This window comes from Capsicum annuum, chromosome 9 (genome assembly GCF_002878395.1).
Source record: "Capsicum annuum cultivar UCD-10X-F1 chromosome 9, UCD10Xv1.1, whole genome shotgun sequence".
NCBI lineage: Eukaryota > Viridiplantae > Streptophyta > Magnoliopsida > Solanales > Solanaceae > Capsicum > Capsicum annuum.
Genome location: NC_061119.1, coordinates 89,444,540 through 89,466,052, shown reverse-complemented (window position 1 = coordinate 89,466,052; position 21,513 = coordinate 89,444,540). Strand labels below are relative to the sequence as shown.

The window sequence follows — 21,513 nt, the reverse complement described above, 5'->3', positions numbered from 1 at the left end:
TATGGTCTGATTCACCGCATTCGAAACACACATCGCTATTGACTGTACACACACCTTGGTGGCTCCTGCCATACTCTCCACAATGCGGATGGGTATGAACACCACTATTAGTACTGGAAGTCGCTTCCTGCTGGCATGAATCTCTAACCCTCTGAGCTAGTATTCTACACTCTCGCAACTTGTGGCCTAGCCTACCACATCCAAAACACCCCCTACTGTCGGCTCTACATACACCCTTGTGTTGCCTACCATACTTTTTGCAACACGGGTAGGTAAGAACACTCTTCCAATGACCTAGTGACTTAGAGTTTGATGCTTCCTCTCGACTAACATTCTTAGGTTTAGGTACCGGTGCCTGGACTGATAGCAAAACTGGTGTTGAGGATCTCAGATGGAATTAGGAACGGTTACGACTCCTTAATCTTAGCATAGAATTATTGGTTCTAGTCCTCTGATCCATCCTACGCTATCTCCCTCATTCTGTTGAGTTTCAGCTAAAAGCCTAGATAGGAAAATGTTCTACAAACTGTTCTGAGCAGCTATTGCCTGGGATAAGGTAGTGAATGCAGCTCTGAACTCTACATACGACACACCCTCATTCTTAGGATTTACTGGCTGTTGGAGCTGGTCATCTACCCCAAGGAAAAAATCTCTGCGAGAAGGCATACTCTGTAATTGGAAGAAACAAATAGATTAGACTGAGGATCAACTTGAGCTCATGCTTACTCGCACGATCTGAATACTGAAAGAAGGGAAACTACTCCTAAGTACATCCCGTAGCCTCTTGTAAATAAATATGACGGGCTACACACCCATGCACAATACTCTACTAGATGCGGCTTTTCAGACTCCCTAGGACACTATTGAACCTTAGGTTCTGATACCAAGTTTGTAACACCCCTAGATCCTATCCCGAGACATCACACGGTGCTTATGAACCCGAAGGACCATACGTCAACCCTCTTTTGATATCTGAACCTGTATAATGCATAATATCTAAAAAAAATATGGAAACTTGCCATAAGATTCAACACATCTATACATACTCAAAGCTGAAAACTGAATACTAATACATATATCTGAAAAGCCTCTAACTATCTGAACTGTGGAGTTGATGGGACATGTCCCCAACTAACTTCGTCAATAGAAAATAAACAAAGTCTAAAATAATAGTAGTAAACTGAGACTTGTCCTCGAAAGAAGAGGACTCACTACTACTGCTGCTGACTGGGACCAAATTGCTGAGGATAAACTGGATCCTATGCCTCTGAACCTATGGTGTCAAATAAAACACCATAGCGCAAAAGTGTCAGTACAAAAATGTATCGAGTATGTAGACGGGGTAGGCTAATTCAAGGGTTCATGCATGTGCAATATCTAAACTGAATAATCATGAAAATGTCGCATGAGAACACATACATGAATGCACAGAACATAAACACAATTATCGCAACTCTAGATACTGAAACTCAGATACCACTTTACTACAGACTGAACTCACTACTGACACTGAGATACTAAATCACTGACTCATCTGATACTGATAACTGAGGATCTGGATGTGCTTATATCAATGACTGAATTCTTAGACTTACTGCTTTTGACTAATAGGATTAGAGATCAACCTTTCTAACAGATGATTTCAGAAACTTTATCAATGATAAAGAATATGATTATATCTGAATCTGACAACCAGAATATTCAATAGAAATCTAATACTGTGATCAAGCCTATCTGACGGCATATCTCTGAATATGATATCAAATAACTGTATGTGAGACCAAGTCTATCTGATGGGATGGTCCATAAATCAATAGAACTAGCTGAGTTCCTCTCAATGATAGATGACTGTATCTGACAGTCTTAATTTCTGAAGACTGATTCTGAAACTAAGATTGAATCTAAAACTGAAACTGTGGGAAGTAGTAACTTAACCGACATGCCCTGACCTACCACAGGTGGGGTCCAACCTGTGCCCCAGTTGAAAGGGTGTCATTACCGCGCCACTGGTAAAAACAACTCTATATGACGCTCATCTAGCAGGTCCTCAAACGAGAACGGTAGAGCCCTCATCTAGTAGGTCAAGCCACCTTATCTACCCTCATCTAACAGGTATGATGTCTCTCATCCACCCTCAACTAACAGGTGTAATGTCTCAACCTATGCTGGCTACGTAGTTCTGGAGCAGAACGATTACTTCTAAGAATCTCACCCTCTACTAGTAAGTGAGATCCCATCCTTGAGCTCGCTCGGTGCTAGTTTCTACTCCCAACTGAAAGACTCAGACCTGAATTCTCAACTGAACACAGGCTGAACTGAATCTTACACTGATCATATTACTCAAAAGATCTGACTGAGTTACGCTAAGATTATTTGGTTCCGTATCTGACGAAAAAGATATCGAATCATGGTATCTGAATGACGATACAGAGCTTGAATAGATTACTCAAATCGCTTCTGAGATTAGGATTGAATGACTTGTATACAATTAAAACTGAGTTGATTACAGGTATGAGGCTAGATTACTAGCGATATAGAGATTACAGAGATAACTAAGATTACTGAGCTTTATTAAGATTCGCACTTGTCTGAGGATACAGAGTTATATAGTTCACTGAGTTCTGAGAATCATGGCTCGATTGGAATTATCGAGAAACTGATACGGGCTCTAGACAATAGCTCTATTTTTGGGTATAAATACCCCAGGACTCAACAACATAAAAGTAAGACATAATCATTCTTCATCAGAAATCATTCATGCATCATCATGGTCATCCATGCATCACTACAATCATTTATTCATCATTACAAGCATTCATTCATCATTACAATGATTCATGTATTATCACAATCATTAAATAATCACTTCAAGTAGTTGGGCATCATAACATACTTTCCCTCTCAAGATCCTTAGGACATCGCATTAAGAATTTGGGAAACATAGACCTCTATTAATCATCACAACCACCAAAGGGTCACTTCAAACCATTAAGGATCATCAACATCGGTTCACAATCATATACTAGCCTAGGGAAGACATGCTATTAGATTATACCCCATTCAACGAGATCTTACATCAAGTACTTCATACCTATATTGGTCTTGTCATGTATTTGGATACATTTAATTTGGGGGGAACTTCATACTAGCACATTACTATTTACTTGCTAACCACTTGACATGTATTAAAAGCTTAGCATATATCAAAGAGCACAAAATTGGGGAATTTACAACCATCATATCTGAACTTCTTCACTAGGGTCTTTCAACAACCATTAGACACGACCAATTTTACACCTACTTGGGGATTTCATGCTATCTTGGCACATTTCACTCATTAAAGCATGCATGGACTAGCTCACAATTTGGGGTTTCCTATTCAACATACTATAGTGGCCCTTATGCTTCACCTAAGCTCTTTATCAAACCTATGGGGAACGTTCTTCACTTGTTCAACCATTTCTATACCCAAAAGTCATGAACACATCACATGAAAAAATAACTTCAAGAGGGTCTATCACAAACATCACATGAATTCCACATACTAGGGTCAAAGCTCATATATTTTATAGGTAAACATAAATCAAAACTCAACAACACATTAAACATCCATTTCAACTCATACAAATCATTAACAACTCATAAACATAAAAATATTTTAGTTTTAAAAAGGGTTCTTGAGCTTCTTGGATGAAAGGGACCCAAGAATCAACATCTACATACCTTAACCTTTGAAATTGAATGAACGTTAGTACTTCAAACCTTATCCACACTTGAAATAAATAAATTATTGAAGCCCACACTATGAGGAACTTGATTCTTGAAGAAAGCTTGAAGATTTATTAATGAATTTTGGGAGGATTAAGGTTCTTGAATTGAAACCCTAGATTTTCTCTCTTTAGAGAATTAGACGAGAAATGGAGAAATTAGGGTTTGAATAAGGGTTCCTCATATTTATAGAGGCTCAAAAAAGTGGGAATTGGACAAAATACCCTTGTAAAAATGCCCTTGAATTGCTAGAAAAAATGTTCTTGACGGCATCTGTGACAGGCCGTCAGGTCCGTTATAGGCCGTCACGAATGGTCATCACAAAAGGGGTCCAATTCTTGATTTTTTGCCTAGGGCTGACGATATTATCAGAAATGTCATGAAAATATGACGACGTAGTCAAAAAGGTCGTCAGAAACGTGATAGCCCGTCAGAAACGTCGTCATCGTTTTCCAGCTTGACATGCTGGAGTAAAATGGGCATAACTCTTTGCTCCGATATCAGATTTAGGCAAAATTAGTATCGTTGGAAAGCTAATTAAAATATATTTCATTTGATATATATAAATCCACCCAATTATTCATATACAACGATTTAAGGTAGATTGAAGTTGACCCAAATTTTGACGGTCACTAAAACTTAAACGATAGGAAAGTTTTCAACTCGTCCATAAGTTAGGAGACCTCTATGATCTTAATTCATGCTCAAATAGATTCCCACACAATTCAAATTATTTCATACTTGGGAGGATATTTTCAAAATATTTTGACTCGAATTTTCGCTTTACCAAATACACTTTAAGGCTCAGACTGGAAGAGGATTTTGCGGGGCATTACATCATCTTGATAGGCTAGCCTGCCCTGATCCGTCAAATTTCAAATCCTGAATGGATTGGGCCAACTCGTATTGATAACTCTATCATTTAGTAATTTTTTTTAGTGAAAATTATCCTAAAAAAAACTTATTAGATTATTTATTACAAGTTATAGAAAAACTTTTCAATAATTACTAGATTAAAGAAATAATTTCAAGTTCTAGCAACTTTTTAGAAAAAATTTTTTTAATTAAATATCCAAAAATCTTTTTTTAATATTATATTATTTCCTTATTTTTAGCATTTAACATTTAACACTCTTAATTAAATCTTTGGATAATTATGGAAAGTTATATTATTGGTATTTATGATTTTTTTTTACTTTAACAATCAAGTATTAAAGTTTATTCATAATTTAAGGAGTCATATATGGTAAATATATTTTTTAAAGTTAAGACTTGATTTTGTACTTTTTATTAACTTTAATAATTAACTTACTTCCACACTTTTGCACGTTTTACAATTTTCATTATCTATAAAAGACTTAACTCTTTACCTTTTTCAACTTTTTTCCCTTCTTTTAATTTTTTTCTACAATTTTTTACGTTTTACGATATATCATTACCCATAAAACTCTTTACTCTTTTACCCTTTTCAACTTTTTTTGCCTTCTTTTGAGTATGATACTTGGTTTTTCAACATTCATATGCAAGAGCTTGGATTAAGAGTTTTCAATTTAAATTTTTTTTCTTGAGACATGTCCGAAAAAAACAAATTTGATTCTATCCCTAATAGAAAAAGCCCTAGATTAATACAACAAAATAATTCGATTATTCTATCTAGACCCTCATTTGATTTGGGGTGCTTTACCCCATCTCCACAATCAAAGAACAAGAACAAGGTAGTTGAAGGTGATTCTATTTCACATAATCAAAGTAAAATTTTATTGATCAAAATCGGCTTTTCAAAAAATTCACCATCCTTGAAGCAGCTGCAACTCAACATACAAAGCTATTTAGTGTCAAAAAAGGTTGTTATTTCTAAATATAAGATGGTTGATAAGAGAAAAAATGTTGTTGGTGAACAAGATTCAGATTTTGAATATGAAATTTTTGCTCATAAAACGAAGAAATCAGAAATGAAAAATCATGAAAATGCTAGAGTTACAAGGTCCAAGGCTAATGTGAGTGTTGGCAAAGTTGATGATAAGAAGGTTGACTCGAACAAATCAGGAAAAGTTTGTAAGATTAGTATAATCTAATTTTGATTTTTTTCATTTCTGTATTAAATTGGTATAAAATTGATATTGAATCATTTTTTTTTAATTTTTAATGACATGCATATAAATTAGACTTCATAAATTTTGTGTGTTTGTAATTGAAAGTTGAAATATAACTTTTGATGTTGTTAGTGTTTGGATTAAGTCAAAATATCACTTTTGTTATTGTTAGTGGTTAAAGATTGAAATATCACTTTTGTTGTTGTTAGTGATTGAAAGTTGAAATATAACTTCTAACTCTGAAACAAGTTGGTGCATTATGTTTTTTTAGCTTCATGGCAAAAGTTTTGTGAATTGTTTATGTTGTGTATGAAGTTTGTCTTATATTAATTTACTAGAAATACTTTTTGTTTTTAATTTCATAACTGTAAGAATTTTCTCCTAGCTAATGTGCATAATTTCACAATTAAGATGTTGCGGTTTAGATTCTCCTTATGTGGTGGTGTCAAAGAAGTTTGTATGCACCTCGAATAATCAATCGAGTGTGTGCTACCACCCCCTTTCTCTCTACCAAGGCTTAGACAGATGAAAATATAGTGTGACCTCTACTGGGATTCATACATAAGGTATCCTTATCAACAACATAAGTATTATTTTCTATATTTTCCTTTTAAACAAGTATTTAAAATAACATCTCCTCATCATACAATAAGTCGGCAGTAAATTGCAAACCATAAGAAAGACAGGGAAAATATAGTAATTAGCTTACTAAGTATACTATGCATATGATGAAATTATGGTCTGAAAAGCTTTAAGAATAGATCATTGTACCAGCAGTTCTCACATATAATACATATACATCTCACATAGTTATTACAGTAGGTGAACAAGAGTATAGCTAATCTCTTAAGATTTTCTTTTCTTCTTAACACATTGTATCAACAAGAAAACAGAACATTCCCACAGCCTATACTTTACACACACTAGTCTTGAAATAGTATTAATATATATGCTCTATGACGTCTTTTGTTAATGTATTCTATGAAAATTAATGTATGCCTTATATCTTTTTTTTCATAATAAAAAACAGTATACTCACTGGTCAGCACACATAAAAGTTAATGTGTTTGAGGATCTCAAACAGAGATAGAACAAAAAGAATTTCAAAAGGTTTAAGAAATCTTCATTTGGGCATTTTTTGAATATGCAGTATTTGAAAGTTCAATCGTAGCTTCTTCGTAGTCTATTGCTTGCTGAAGCGAATAACGATATCAATGATTTATTCATCTTCAGTATCAATAGTAACGAACTGCATTTTAAAAAGAGAGAATTTTGTGTAGTTAGTGGGTTGAAATGATTTAAGAAATTTAATTTTGTTTTCGACCCTAAAGAAAAAAATAAATTAATGGATAGATATTATCCGAATATGAATAAGGTCATGAGGTCTGTTTTTATGATGATTTTGTTTAGAAGAAGATCGCTTTTCGAGATGAATATTTGTACAAAATTGAAATATTATACTTCATAAGTCAATTTCTTCAATCTGAGTAACCAAAAAAGTTCAGTAAGAAGTTTGATTTTTTACTTGTTAAAATCAAGCCATTACTTGAAGTATGATTGGGGAGGTGAGTGTTTTCAAGTCTTGAAAAAATATGTAGTCATAAGATGAAAATAAAATCTTCTTTTACTTTTTTACTTTTTGAGAATTTCATCTTGCGCTTCAAATCTAAGTCTATAAGTGTTGTTTGGACCTTGATAAGTGTGTTGTTAATCGTGCTGGATCCCAAAATTTTAAAATTTTAAATGAAAAGTCATATGAAGAACTCATTTTTTATGACTATCTTCAGAGTACAATGTTCAAGCGTTACAACAATGGGGTAATGGTAATATTCTAACAATATTTTATTGGTTAATTATTTTGAGTAACAGAAATTTTTCTTCATATTTCATATGTATATTATTGGTATGCAGTAACTTATTTTAGGCATATCAGTGTTTAATTTTAAATCTAACTGTTTGTTCAAAATTCAGTATGAGTTTAGAGACATTATGTTTACCGATGAAGAGAAGGTGGAATTCAATTTTGAAGCTATTCGGCAGAACAACTTAGGTCATGACCATCATAATAATTCAGACTATTCTGAACCATTCATAACTGAAGATGCATTTCTTGTCTTAAAGAATAAAATAGCTATTGTATGTTTCTAATATAAATTAATCTTCAAGTACATATTCACTATTTTTTTAATATTCAATAAACATATCTTTGATATTTTTGTATGTCTATGCGCAGGTCTATCATGATATGTCGTTATTTCAGAATTTATTTTGAAATATATGTAAAACGTTATAATGCACATCATCTTTCCAATATAACATATTTGTGGATTCATTTCGTAGGGTTATATTTTTCAGTTGCACTATTAACTATGTACTTTACATTTATATATGTATAGGTTTTCAAAGAAAGGATAGAATATCATAAGAAGGTATGTTTAATCTGTAGTTTTATCATTATATTATTAATATGGTTTAGTTTTTGATATATCTTTTCATTTTTTTCAGGTTGCTAGGTAATTCAATGGGATGAGGGAATTTGTTGCTGAATCTGTGAAGTTGAATTGAATGAATTAAGATCGGTTAAATAATAGCCATCTGAATTTATTGAAAAAGAGGTTTAATTTTTATTGCATTGAACTATTATTTAATGTTGTTCTCATTTGTTTATAGTTTTTTTTGTTTATTAAGGATTTATAATCTTGTCATATTTTACTTATTTTGATTGGTTATCATTTTTCTCATTATTAACTGTTATTAAAACACTATATTTGTCCTAAGAATGTGGACATTAGATTACAAACACCAAGTACAAGCAAAAAGCAAAATGAATTCCTTGTTGATCCAATCATTGAAAAATATTCTTTTGATGATAATGTTTCTGTCCGATTGAATGGTAATATTTCTATTCTTTCATATTACATTTTATTTCTATAATAACAAGATTGTACATTATTGAAATTTTCTTCATGAGTTCTTATGTTTCATTCACAGTTTCTAACATTCAAGTTGAGAATAATCCATTAGTTGGATGAATTTTTATTTTTTTTTACTGAGTGTCAATTAGTTGATCTCGAACCAACATTTAGAGTATTGAAAACACCAAAAGATAAAACTCATATCACTTCGCCTCTTATATTTAACAAATCGCTAGTAGTAATGTATAACCAACCTGATACAAGCTCCCAAAGATGTCCATTGTACTTCAAGAGCAAGCATCCGTTTGAGAAATATATTGGGTTTGAGACTCTGAAATTGTTGATCCAGCAGTTTACTGATTGGTGTTATCCAAATTCGAACTCAAGACGAAATAGGTGTTGTTTCTGAATTTGAAATTACTTTTATTTACGGTTCAATCAAAAAAAATATTTATTATCTTTCAAAAATGTATGTAGGAGTGTTGCAAAAACTGCTTTACAGAACAAGATAATTCCTATATATATATTGGCTGACATAAAATTGAAGAAAAAAATTGATTCCACACCTTGATTCATACTAGACGACTATGAAATGATGAGGTTTATTTTTTGTATTTTCTTTAGTTTTGAATTATTTCTTGATGTTCATGTGTATGGAGATAACATGTTTCTATGTATGCCATTAAAAAATTATTTTAAACATGTTTCTGTTTCTATGTATGTCAAAAATATTTTCATTAAGGATTCTGAAAATTCTGCAAAAAGGAAACCAACAAATTGATCATCACTTGATGAGTTAAATATAAGACGCTTGTTGTTATCAAATAATTGATAAATCTTTTTTTCACAAATAGGAAGGAGAACTTTAGATGCTTTGACACAACCCATTACAATAGTAATGTTAGTTATGACAATTTTCGTTTCAGGATCATATAATATAATATTTATATTATAGAAAATAAATGAATACTATAAACTCTATTAGCGGCAACTGTCATAGCATTCTCTCATGTCATAACACCTTACTGTCTTTCATATAGTAAGCTATCATAGCATTGTTGGTGGTTTTTCGAGTACTGATAATCGGTATGCGGTATAAATATCACGCAACTTGTTTAGTTGTAGTGAAATTTTGACTGAGAAATTATGAATTTGGTGAAATCTTTTTGTGTAAAAGTTATTGAACTAGTCTGCATTGCTGTAAAATTTGTATGCGGTATAAATTTTGGTGAATCTATTTGTTGCGAAGTTTGTATGTGTAGTGGAATGATTGAGAAATTTGGAATTTTGAATTGTTGTAGTCTTTTTGACTATTTATTTGAAAACAGTTTTGCTTAATGAGGAATTTTGAATTTTTTTTACTATTTATTTGAAAACAGTTTTGCTTATGTGTTTGCTTTATTCTAATTTAATTTATGTTTAATCAGCATATACATGTGATAATGTATTATTTGCGAAAAAAATCAAAGTACAGTGTGATGAAATCGATTAGATACACCACTATTGATGTCTTCTTCGCTAAATGGATACGTTCAATTGAGCAACAATGATTGAATTTGAATAAAGACATGAGGTGTATCACTCCTGAACACTATGTTAGCTAGTACATTAGGGGGTTACAAAATGCCTGCCAATGTTCCCTGGGATTCTGTTGATAATATCATCATTCCTGTGAATGTTAGTGAGTCATTTCATTGGATATTGGTTGTTTTTCGAATTATACATAGGTGTTTGTATGTTTATGATTCAATGATGGGAGGTGCTGTGCATTCAAAGAATATTATTGATTATGTTTGATCTCTTTCTACCATGATACCTATATTTTTTGCTGCCACTGATTTTTACGAAAAATGATCAGATATTGATTGATATTGTAAATCCGCATACATTAATAAGTCCATGAACAAACTTTGAAGTATGTCATTGTGAAGGATACAGCCTAGCAGGACCCTCAATCTAAGTATGTTACAATTAAATTGTATTTTTATTTATGTTAATATATATTTTGCTTCATCAATGTATTTTCTGATTTTCTATTTTTCAGTGACCGTGGCATGTTTGTATGTGCCTTTGCTGAGTTCATTAGCCCTGGCGTATTTGATATCTTCAGTATACTATTTGGTGTTTCCAACTACCGACTCTGATATGATGCACTACTATGAGATTAAGATAATTAATTTTAAATATTAAAATATGCCCTTTATTTGTGTTTCTTGTAACTTTTAAGAGTTTACTTATAATTATTACTCCCTCCGTTTAAAAAAGAATAACCTACTTTGACTTGACACAAAGTTTAAGAAAATAAAAAAGACTTTTGAATTTTATGACCTTAAATTAAAGTTATGTCAAATATACCAAAATGTCATTTAATCTTGTGGTCCTAGACATACCACGTGAAAAGTTGAAATTAAAGTATTGCAAAAAAAAAAAAAGAATCATTCTTTTTGAAATAAATTAAAAAGGAAAGTAAATTATTTTTTTTGAAGCGAAGAGAGTACCTTTTATTACTTATTACATAAGTATTTTTATAGAATTTTAATTGTTGTGACAGATCCATAAGTCCAAAAACTGGTTAGAAGAAAAGTATAGCAAAAGATGGTGTCAATTCATCATTCTCATCATTCATCGTTTTTTTCCCTTCCACCTTATCAAATGAAATCGTTAGCAAATTCTCCATCCATTTTTTAAAATTAATATTTTCTTTTAAAGTCAAATGAATTAAGTTTTAGTTAATATTTTAAAATATATTTTTAATTAAATTAAAAATATATATAATATTTAATATTTTTTAATATAATTTTTAAATATTTAAATTTAAATTAAATCTAATTTAATTATAAAATTTAATTAAATTAATTTACTAAAAACGAGAGAATAACCAAAAAGGAGCGAACAGAGCAGGACGTAAGAATTGACCTCTTTCCACTACTGACCCCCTCTATCTTTGTTTGAAAAGCTTGATGTGACGTTGGTGCTGCTGTTATATTGTGTTCATGGTCCCATTTCTCTAATCTAATGGACACGGCATCTCATGTCTCCCCCGCCTACCCCCACCCCTTATCACTATGAATGTTAACCAAATTCTATGCAGTGAATAACAATAAATCTATAAAAGCAGTGGAAAAGATATTTCTTCTTTTGAAATGTTAAATCTTCCTTTCATTTAAAAAAAGAATAATTTATTTTTCTTTTTAATTTATTTAAATATTTTTTTTATAATATTTTAATTTTAATTTTTTACATGACATATTTAAAATTATAACATATATTTTTTTAATTTAAAATTATAAAATTTAAATTTTTTTAAACTTTAATCAAATTAAAATAGTTAATTTATTCTTTTTTAAACGGAAGAATTAGAATTTATACCCATCTCCCTCCCCCACGACTTTTTTGTTACAGTGTTTGTTCCATTATCAATAATTAGGCCCACCCTCATAATATTGCTACGCGAAAAAGAATAGAAATTCCTCTCACTAAAAGTTGCTTCAATAAATATTTCCAAAAGTTTCTGAAATGTACACTCTTGGAGTCTTTACTAGTATTTCCTTCAAGGAAAAGAAAATATTTTTATTTTAACAAACTGGTGACTATTTTTTCAACAATATACTACTGTACTACATAATAGGAGTTTGCTAGGCTTACCGGCGATGCCAACGCCGGTGAGCACTGCGAAGCAATGCTTGACGGAGGAGGCGGCGCGTGCTCTAGACGATGCAGTGGCTGTGGCTCGTCGCCGGAGCCACGCGCAGACTACATCTCTCCACGCCGTTTCTGCGCTTCTTGCACTTCCATCATCTACCCTTCGCGACGCGTGTGCACGTGCTCGTAGCTGTGCCTACTCACCGCGGCTGCAATTCAGAGCTTTGGAACTGAGCGTCAGCGTTTCTCTTGATCGTTTGCCCACGGCCAAAACCCTAGACGAGCCGCCTATTTCGAACTCTCTCATGGCAGCAATCAAGCGTTCACAAGCTAACCAAAGAAGGCATCCTGATACTTTCCACATCTATCAACAACTTCAACAGCAGAATTCCTCTAACTTCTCGATTTCTACTCTAAAAGTTGAACTGAAGCATTTTATACTATCCATTCTGGATGACCCGATTGTGAGCCGAGTTTTCGGGGAAGCGGGTTTCCGGAGCTGTGATATAAAGCTTGCACTTCTCAATCCACCCGCTATTTCTAGGTTTTCCAAAACTCGTTGTCCACCTCTGTTTCTTTGTAATTTAACCGATTCGGAGCTTAACAAACGTGGGTTTAACTTCCCATTTTCTGACGTTTCCGGAAAGGGAAATATTGATGAGAACTCGAGAAGGATCGGTGAGATTCTTGTGAAGAAAAGCTGTAGAAACCCGTTGTTGATCGGAATTTGTGCAACTGATGCACTTTATAGCTTCACTGCTTGTGTACAGAAAGGTAAAGGTGGTGTCTTGCCTGATGAAATTAAAGGGTTGAATGTAATTTCTATTGAAAAAGAAATTTCTGAGTTCGTTGGGGGTGGTGGGAGTGAAGAAATGATCAGGTTGAAGTTTAAGGAAGTGAGTGATGCTGTAGAATGTTGTACAGGGGCTGGAATTATTGTCAGTTATGGTGCATTGAAGGTGTTTATTGATGATGATGATGATGAATTAGTGGAATCGGTGAGCTATATCGTTTCTAGGATCACTAAATTGGTGGAAGCTCATTGCGGGAAATTGTGGTTGATTGGAGCAGCAGCAAGTTATGATATTTATATGAAGTTTTTGGCTCGGTTCCCTACAACTCAAAAGGACTGGGATTTACATCTCCTGCCCATTACTTCATCTACTCCTCCAATTGGAGGACTACCTTCCAGATCCAGGTGGGATTATTTTTTATTTTTTTTTATTTTGGTATTCTATTGTATTTTCTGTAGGAGATATTATTATAATGCTTTACAGCATATGACCTATGAGTGCTGATTTTATTTTATTTTATCTGAATATGACAAGGTCTCGAGTGCTTTTATACGCTTGACTTTAAACATTTAAATATGCTTGTACCTAAACAGAGTTTGAAATGTCGTAACTTTGAACCAACATTATTTGTGTAATCTTCAGAAGTATACAGTGAAATTTTCTCATTTGGGACTCTGGACGAGTTGCTTGAGAACCATGAATAAAAAATATTCTTTATTTGTGTAATTGTCTCTTCCGATTGGTGATTGCCAATGTAGTTTTGCTTTTTTGGATGCTTTATGCAGTATATGCAAATAATTTTGATACCAACTTTAATAGAATGATTCTTTAACTTACCAAATAATCAGGGACGGAGCTAGCCGACTACGGATTTGGCAGAAAACAGTATCTTTGTCGCAGGCGTTGTATTTTTGCTACAAGATCCGCTTAAGATGTATTTTATCAACAACCCATAAACTCGAAATCCTTGCTCCGATTCTAAACTAATGTTTTTTTAATTATAATGCTTTACTAGTTCCAAATATCTCTCATACTTGAAGCAGGTACAGGTTTTTCGGTGTTGCTGCTGGTGGAAGCACAAATAAATTTATTAGAACATACCTTTTTTTGAGATAAAATTTATTAGAAGGTACCTCAGAGTTATTTTATTCACTAGCACAATTTATGAGGTGTAGCTCTATTTCTAGATGGATTTTGCCGTGTATAACCTCATCTAGTGCAAGAACATGATTTCTTTAGACATCCCTTGTAACTACAGAATCTATTTGGATGTTTTTACTGCTTCTTTCAGCCTCACCAGAGATTTGTTAATACTATGTTAGTTGCATCACATCCCTTGAGAAGTCAAAGTAGGATGACTTGAAAGTTTTTTTGTTCCATTTAAAAGGGGGTGTGGGGTGGGGGTTGGGGGTGGGGGTGGGGTGGTTATATGTTTTAGCATTGTTACTGGTGTCAACATTGAACATTATGTCTCTTAACTCTCTTTCCGATTTTTCTTATTGAATAAGTAGATATATGTCTCCATAACTTTTCACGCCTTTAAAAAGTCAAGTATCAGGAGCAAACATCCTATTGTTGAAAAGTGGCTAATAGTGTAAAACATAATACAGTGCAGACTCAGAATAAATGTAAAAGCATGTCTGATTTCCCCTATTGGAAGTTACCTATATAGTCAGGAAATGGGGGATGCAACAGGACATAAATGATTTAAGCGTTTCCCTTAGTGGATTATAACTCTTGGATCTTTTACATGTTGCATAATTGCAAGAGCAGTCTGTCGAAGAATAAAGGAAGCATGGGGAAGGCTCTTTCCAATTTTTCTTATTGAATAAGTAGATATACGTCTCCATCATCTTTCTCTTCTTTAAAAATTCAAGTATCAGAAGCAAAGATCCTATTATTGAGAAGTGGTTAATAGTGTAAGACATACAGTGCAGACACAGAATAAATGTCAAAGCATGTCTGATTTTCTCTATTGAAAGTAATCTGTATAGTCAGGAAAGGTGGGGTGGCTGCTGGCCGTAAATGACTTCAAGCACTTCCTTTAATGGATTATAAATCTGTAGGCTCTTTTACATGTTGCATAATTTCAAGAGCAGTCTGTCGAAGAATAACGGAAGCATAGGAAAGGACTATATGAGATTTAAAACAATCTTATCCTATCTTTTTTCCTTTGAGTGTAAGATATACGAGCTGCTTTTATTTTGGACAACTAACTTAGTGCATAAAATCGTGTGTACTATCTTTTTCCCTTGTTTTTAATATATTGATTTTTCTTAAATATTATACATTTCCCTTTATTTGCTGCAAAGTATGTATCGGGCAGACTATGCTCCATCACTTCCCTTCTTGAAAAAGTTTAATTTGTATAATTGTTTAATATTGCACAACGTTTCCCCCACCAAATCTGTACTCTTTCTCCGATTTTATTATTATCTGTTATTTTCTTTGCCTTGATTCCGATTTTATTATTATTTGTTAATTTCTTTCCTTCGATTCATTTGTATTATTTGTTGTTGTTATCAAAAATCCTCCTTAGCCAATTGTGAAAAACAGATTGTTTCAATTAAAAGGATCCTTTTTGGTGTGTGTGTATATATATATATATATATGTGTATATATATATATTATGCCATCAGGTCCCAAAAAAAAAGAAAAGCTGTCAGGAGAAAGAAGTTATTGGCAGAAAATAACAACAACAACAACAACATTAATAATAATAATAATAATAATAATAATAATAATAATAATAATAATAATATTGTCTCCTAATTATCTACCTCTGATAGTGTTGTTAATTCTCAGTATCATGTTACTTTTTTATCACTCTTGTTGTTGATTATTTTATGTGTTTCAATTTATGTGTCATCTTTTTCACGTTGTCTCAATTTATGTGTCATACTTTTACGTTGTGTCAATTTATGTGTCAATTCTCAGTATCATGATACTTTTTTAACACTGTTGTTGTTGATTATTTTGTGTTTCAATTTATGTGTCATACTTTTACGTTGTCTCAATTTATGTGTTATGCTTTTACATTGTTTCAGTTTATGTGTCAATTCTCAGTATCATGGTACTTTTTTAACACTCTTGTTTTTGATTATTGTATGTATTTCAATTTATGTGTCGTACTTTTACGTTGTCTCAATTTATGTGTCGTACTTTTACGTTGTCTCAATTTATGTGTCGTACTTTTACATTGTCTCAATTTATGTGTCGTACTTTTATGCTATCAAAAGGGGAGCATTGGCGTAACGGTAATGTTGCAGTGCACCTTTGTCGTACGGCCCTTCCCGAACCCGCATGTAACAGAAGCTTAGTGCAATAGGCTGGCCTTTTTACTTTTACTTTATTTAGAAATAATATAACTTTAAACTTTTCATTTTGGCGTTGATGAATACATGTATATGGTATTTGTATCTGCGCCTGGAGTTTCTTGTTCATGGTGTTTCGGTGATGTCTGTGATTTTGGATAGATAGTTTATAGTAGTACTGTGTGGGTGTCTTATTTCCTTTATTATCTAGCAGCATCTTATTCCATCATGTTGTATGCTTTTGTGTTTTGTTTGATATATTGTTATATGTCCTGAGTCGGGGGTCTATCGGAAACAACCTTTCTACTTCATCTGAGATAGTGGTGGTATGGACTGCGTACACTTTAGCCTTCCCAGACCCCACTTTGTGGGAATACACCGGGTATGTTGTTATTGGTGTTGGTTTAATATTGCACAAGAAAAAAAATAAAAGGACAGCCCGGTGCACTAAAGTTCCCGCTATGCGCAGGGTCGGAGGAAGGGCCCCACCACAAGGGTGTATTGTACCCAGCTGACCTTGCATTTCTGCCAGAGTCTGTTTCCAAGGCTTGAACCCGTGACCTCCGGGTCACATGGCACATAATATTGCACAAGACTGATAAAATAATCAAGCATATTTTTTTATTATACTTATGATGTGCACTCGGTGGTCTGGTTTCAGACCTACAGTAATGGAGCACATATGTGATGACTTTGTTTAGCATATCTAGAGAAGAGGCTTCAGCATCCAAGGGATAATTTCATTACTTAGAACACCATAGACTGTCCTCTTAGTGTTTACTTTTTGTTGATTTGTCACATTGTCTCCTTTTAGTTGATCTGTTGCAGTGTCTAGTCCATGTTTGTGTGGTACATAATAGAAGCATGTGCCTAAGTTACAGCTTTTTGCACCCTGATGTCTTGAATTGCTTAACTGTGTGGCTCAAGTTTAACCTTCATTGAAACTTTAACCACAGCTCGAGTCATCGAGTGTTTTGTCACATTGAAAACATTGCTCCTATAGTTTATCTCACACACAACAAAATGCTTTATTCTGGTGTGTATGACAGTAAAACCCCTCCTGGGAGTTCTTAATTGTTGTTGCCTATTCAGGGAATATGCCAAGAGGTCTATATTGTGCATCTCATTGCATCTTAGCTTCTGACTTTCTGTGTTCATTGGCTCTCACGGTCTGGTACTGACATTTGCAGCTTGATGGGGTCATTTGTTCCATTTGGCGGGTTCTTTTCTGCAGCACCTGAGTTTGAAAACTCATGGATAAACAGAAATGAATCTATAGCTCGATGTAACCTTTGTAATGAAAAGTATGAGCAAGAAGTTTCAACTGTGCTTAGAGGAGCCAGTGGTTTAGTCACTGATCAGCATGAACCACATATATCTTCTTGGTTACAAAAAGCTGAATGCGGTCCAAGCACTAGACTAGTTGCGGTAGAGGTGAGTCATTCAAAGTCGAATTCTTTCACCTTTTCTGTCATTTTAGTTATTTTATGGTTAACTGAGTTTGTGGATGATTACCTTGTAACTCTTTCAGTAAAGTTGTGCTCAATCAATTCAGTGCAGGCCGATGAAGACCACAGTTTATTAAATGCCAGAATGGCGGGATTGCAAAAGAAGTGGAACGATATATGCCAGCGTCTTCATCGCATACATCCATTTCAACCAGATGTTTTGCAAGCCAGGTCACATCCTCCCAGTTTTGGCATCCTTCAGAGTTCTGCTGCAGGGGGCGAAGGCAGAAACAAAGATTTATTGTTGGATGAAAGATTTACTAATCAAAGTTCTATGTCATCAGACTTGCAGAATGCCTCCTTGACCAAAAAAACCATGTCAAAATCAGTCATGTCTGAAGGTGATTCTGATTCCCACGCTGAAGTACCGGCTCAGAGTTTAGAAACTCAGCAGATGAAGATGGAAAATATGTGGACCTCTGACCATCATGTTCCCCGTCATTCGCGCCTTCCCCTCGATCGAGCATCATCAGCCTCAAATGCTTCCGTTAGCACGGACCTGGGGTTGGGAACCATTTACATATCCACTGTAAGAGAGCTGTGGAAACCTAATTTTCAGGCGAATCAGGATCCCCTTCATTACTTTTCTGGATCAGTTTCTTCTTCTGTTCCTCAGTTAGACAAGGTGTTGGATGCCAAAGACTTTAAGAACCTTTATAAAGCTCTTTCTGAACATGTATATTGGCAAGAGGAAGCCATTAATGCCATTAGTCATACTGTCTCCCGTTGCAGAAGTGGTAATGGAAGGAGTCATGGCTCTAGCAAAGGAAATATCTGGCTCAGCTTCCTTGGGCCTGACAAAGTGGGGAAACAAAAAATTGCCAAAGCTCTTGCTGAGAATGTCTTTGGTAGCTGCGATAGCTTACTCTCTGTGGATCTGAGCTCTAGTGATGGGAGTAGCTGCTCAAATTCTCTGCTTATCCATCAAAATATAAGAAATGGTCATGTGAATCTAAGGGGAAAGACGGTCGTTGACTACATTGCAGAGGAGTTAAGCAAGAAGCGCTGTTCTATTGTGCTTCTCGAAAACATAGAAAAGGCTGATTTTCTTGTTCGGAATAGCTTGTCTCGCTCTATCAGAACTGGTAAATTTTTGAACTTGCACGGGAAGGAAATCAGCGTCAATAACATGATTTTCGTGATTACCTCAAAATCTGCAAAAGTTACTAAAGATTTCCTTTCCAGTAAAGAATCTCTTGAGTTTTCAGAAGAAAAGATACTAGCAGCCAAGAACTTGCAGATGCAGATAGCAATTGGATCTGGCAATCAAAATAGGATTGAAGTGAAGAATACAAATTTGTGGATTACTTCAGGGGACAGAACATCAGAATCTTCCCCTGCATATAAAAGAAAGCAGACAGACAACAGTGACTCAAACAATGATAACTTGTTTCAAATGCCCAAACGTGTGTGCACTATCCCAAAATCTTCTCTTGATTTGAATTTGCCTGTGGAAGAGATGGAGGAGGAGAATCAACGTGATGAATGTGAAAGTGACTCTGGCTCTGAAGGTTCAAAAGCATGGTTGGAAGAAATCTTGGAGCAAATGGACAATAATGTGGTCTTCAAGCCATTTGATTTTGGAGCTCTTGCTGAGAAAATCTTAAAGGAAATCAACATAAACCTCCAGGAGATTGTTGGAGTAGATATTAAGCTGGAGATTGACTCAGAAGTAATGGTACAGATACTTGCCGCTGCTTGGTTATCAGACAGAAAGGAAGCTGTTGAGGATTGGGTGGAGAAGGTTCTCCGCAGGAGCTTTATGGAAGTCCGAAGCAGGTTCGGACATACTGATGATGGCGTCATAAGATTAGTTCAGTGTCAAGGAATTGCTGTAGAAGACCAAGTTCCTGGAATTTACTTTCCAGCTAAAATAACTATAGACTGATTTTTTAGTCAGGTATGTGTTCTTATGTACAAATGCCGTCAATAGCATTTCTGCATGTTAAGTTTCTTTGTGCATATATTCCTGTAATTTTGTTGATCCTTCTACAATTGTTTATTGTTGTATCTTTTAGAATTAGGTTATTTTGTTGTAATCATTGTACACAGAAGTATCTGTCTCTATCCCAGACCCTTGGTAGTTGCTTTCTCCCACTTGAAAAGTTTTAACTTTTCCGTTTTTCAGGAAAAGCTAGTTACTCCCGGTAATATATGTAAAGGCAGTTTTAAGATTCTAATGCGATAATGTGTTATTTTTGGTTTCTCTAGATTTTACTATTACTTCACTACATCTGTCTTTCCCCTTTTTGTTTCCTGTTTGTTGTTTTCTTTCGTTTAAGATTTGATATTTATGATTGTTTTGGTCCCACTCGATCATAACAACGAACAAACATAATATTCTGCTTAAAATTTTAAACCAATGGACTGAAGGCTTTTATGACTGCATTCATCAGGTTTAGTAGAATTGTTTTTGGAACCACTGCAAGATACCATTTTACAGAAGTGCTAGATCAAAATGGACCAGCTTCCGTTAAAACCCAGCAAGTGTGAGTCTGAAATCCATTTCATCTGGACCTGTAACATTGAAAGGAGGGGACCTTTTGATCCGGCACTTGGGGTTAGTAGTTTCCACAACAAACAAAGAGGGAAGAAGGTGAGAATTAGGAATCCATGAATGTAGCAATTAGTTTGCGTTAAGTTAGAAATTACCCTATTATGTATTTATAATTTTTGCCGCTAAACAACGTCTGCTAGTCTCACGAGAAAACTCTGTTGAAAATTGTTATTTTAACTGCAATTCATTTAAAAGAAAAAAAAGCTAAACTAAATAGCAACTTAACATATACGATGGTTGATGCACTAAGATGAAGATGGTCAATCTAGGAGATTAACTCGAGGAAGGAGAAGCTAATTCACGGTCTGTTAATTGAGAAGATGAGTCCGGCATTGAGAGGGAAAATTTTTCTAACAAAACATAACAAAACGGACACACTCCATTAAAAAATGTATTAAATCGGACAGATCGCCCATTTTCTACCGTTAACTTCGGTCTAGAAAATTATACATATATACAAATGCGAAGAAGCAGGCACGCCCATTTTGTACCCTTAACTTCGGTCTGCAAAGTAATTATACATATATAACATTTACGTATTAGAAAATTAATAATATTTAATAAAAATGTAAAATAAATAATAATGACATTTCTGTTTCAGCAATTTCAACCGTACGTTTTCGTTGACATGTCTGCTTGCTCCATGATTTTACTATATCACTCCTAGTTAATTATTATCTATCATTTACGTATTAAAAAATTAATAATATTTAATTAAAAAAATAAAATAGACATTTATAACATATCTGCTTTAGCTATTTCAATCGTAATTTTACTATAATACCTAATTAATTATTATAAGTCATCTAAGTATTAAAAATTAATAATATTTAATAGAAAAATAAAATAGACTTAAAATGATAAATTAACTCTTGCTTTTTAAAGTTAACTTGACATCTTATATGAGGTCAACTTAAGTTTT

The 21,513-nt window shown here is 33.9% G+C and overlaps 1 protein-coding gene across 2 annotated transcripts; it reads left to right on the top strand.

Annotated features, from left to right (window-relative positions):
• The first annotated feature begins 12,175 nt into the window (after positions 1-12,175).
• LOC107842584 (protein SMAX1-LIKE 6) lies at positions 12,176-20,820 on the top strand. 2 transcript variants are annotated; one of them, XM_016686515.2, is made up of 4 exons: positions 12,184-13,616; positions 17,717-17,960; positions 18,087-19,934; positions 20,431-20,820. In XM_016686515.2, the coding sequence occupies exons 1-3, from the start codon at positions 12,427-12,429 to the stop codon at positions 19,920-19,922; spliced, it is 3,270 nt and encodes a 1,089-aa protein (XP_016542001.1). In that variant the 5' UTR covers positions 12,184-12,426; the 3' UTR covers positions 19,923-19,934; positions 20,431-20,820. The 2 variants fall into 2 exon arrangements, with proteins under 2 accessions (XP_016542000.1, XP_016542001.1); XM_016686514.2 differs by lacking the exon at positions 20,431-20,820 and having other exon boundaries at positions 12,176-13,616; positions 18,087-20,238.
• The last annotated feature ends 693 nt before the right edge of the window (positions 20,821-21,513 follow it).

Bases quoted from the DNA above. Each gene is read 5' to 3' on its own strand.
- LOC107842584 (XM_016686515.2), top strand. From the start codon at position 12,427: ATGCCAACGCCGGTGAGCACTGCGAAGCAATGCTTGACGGAGGAGGCG. The intron at 13,617-17,716 runs GTGGGATTATTT...TGACATTTGCAG, and splicing joins GGACTACCTTCCAGATCCAG to CTTGATGGGGTCATTTGTTC. The intron at 17,961-18,086 runs GTGAGTCATTCA...AATTCAGTGCAG, and splicing joins CTAGACTAGTTGCGGTAGAG to GCCGATGAAGACCACAGTTT.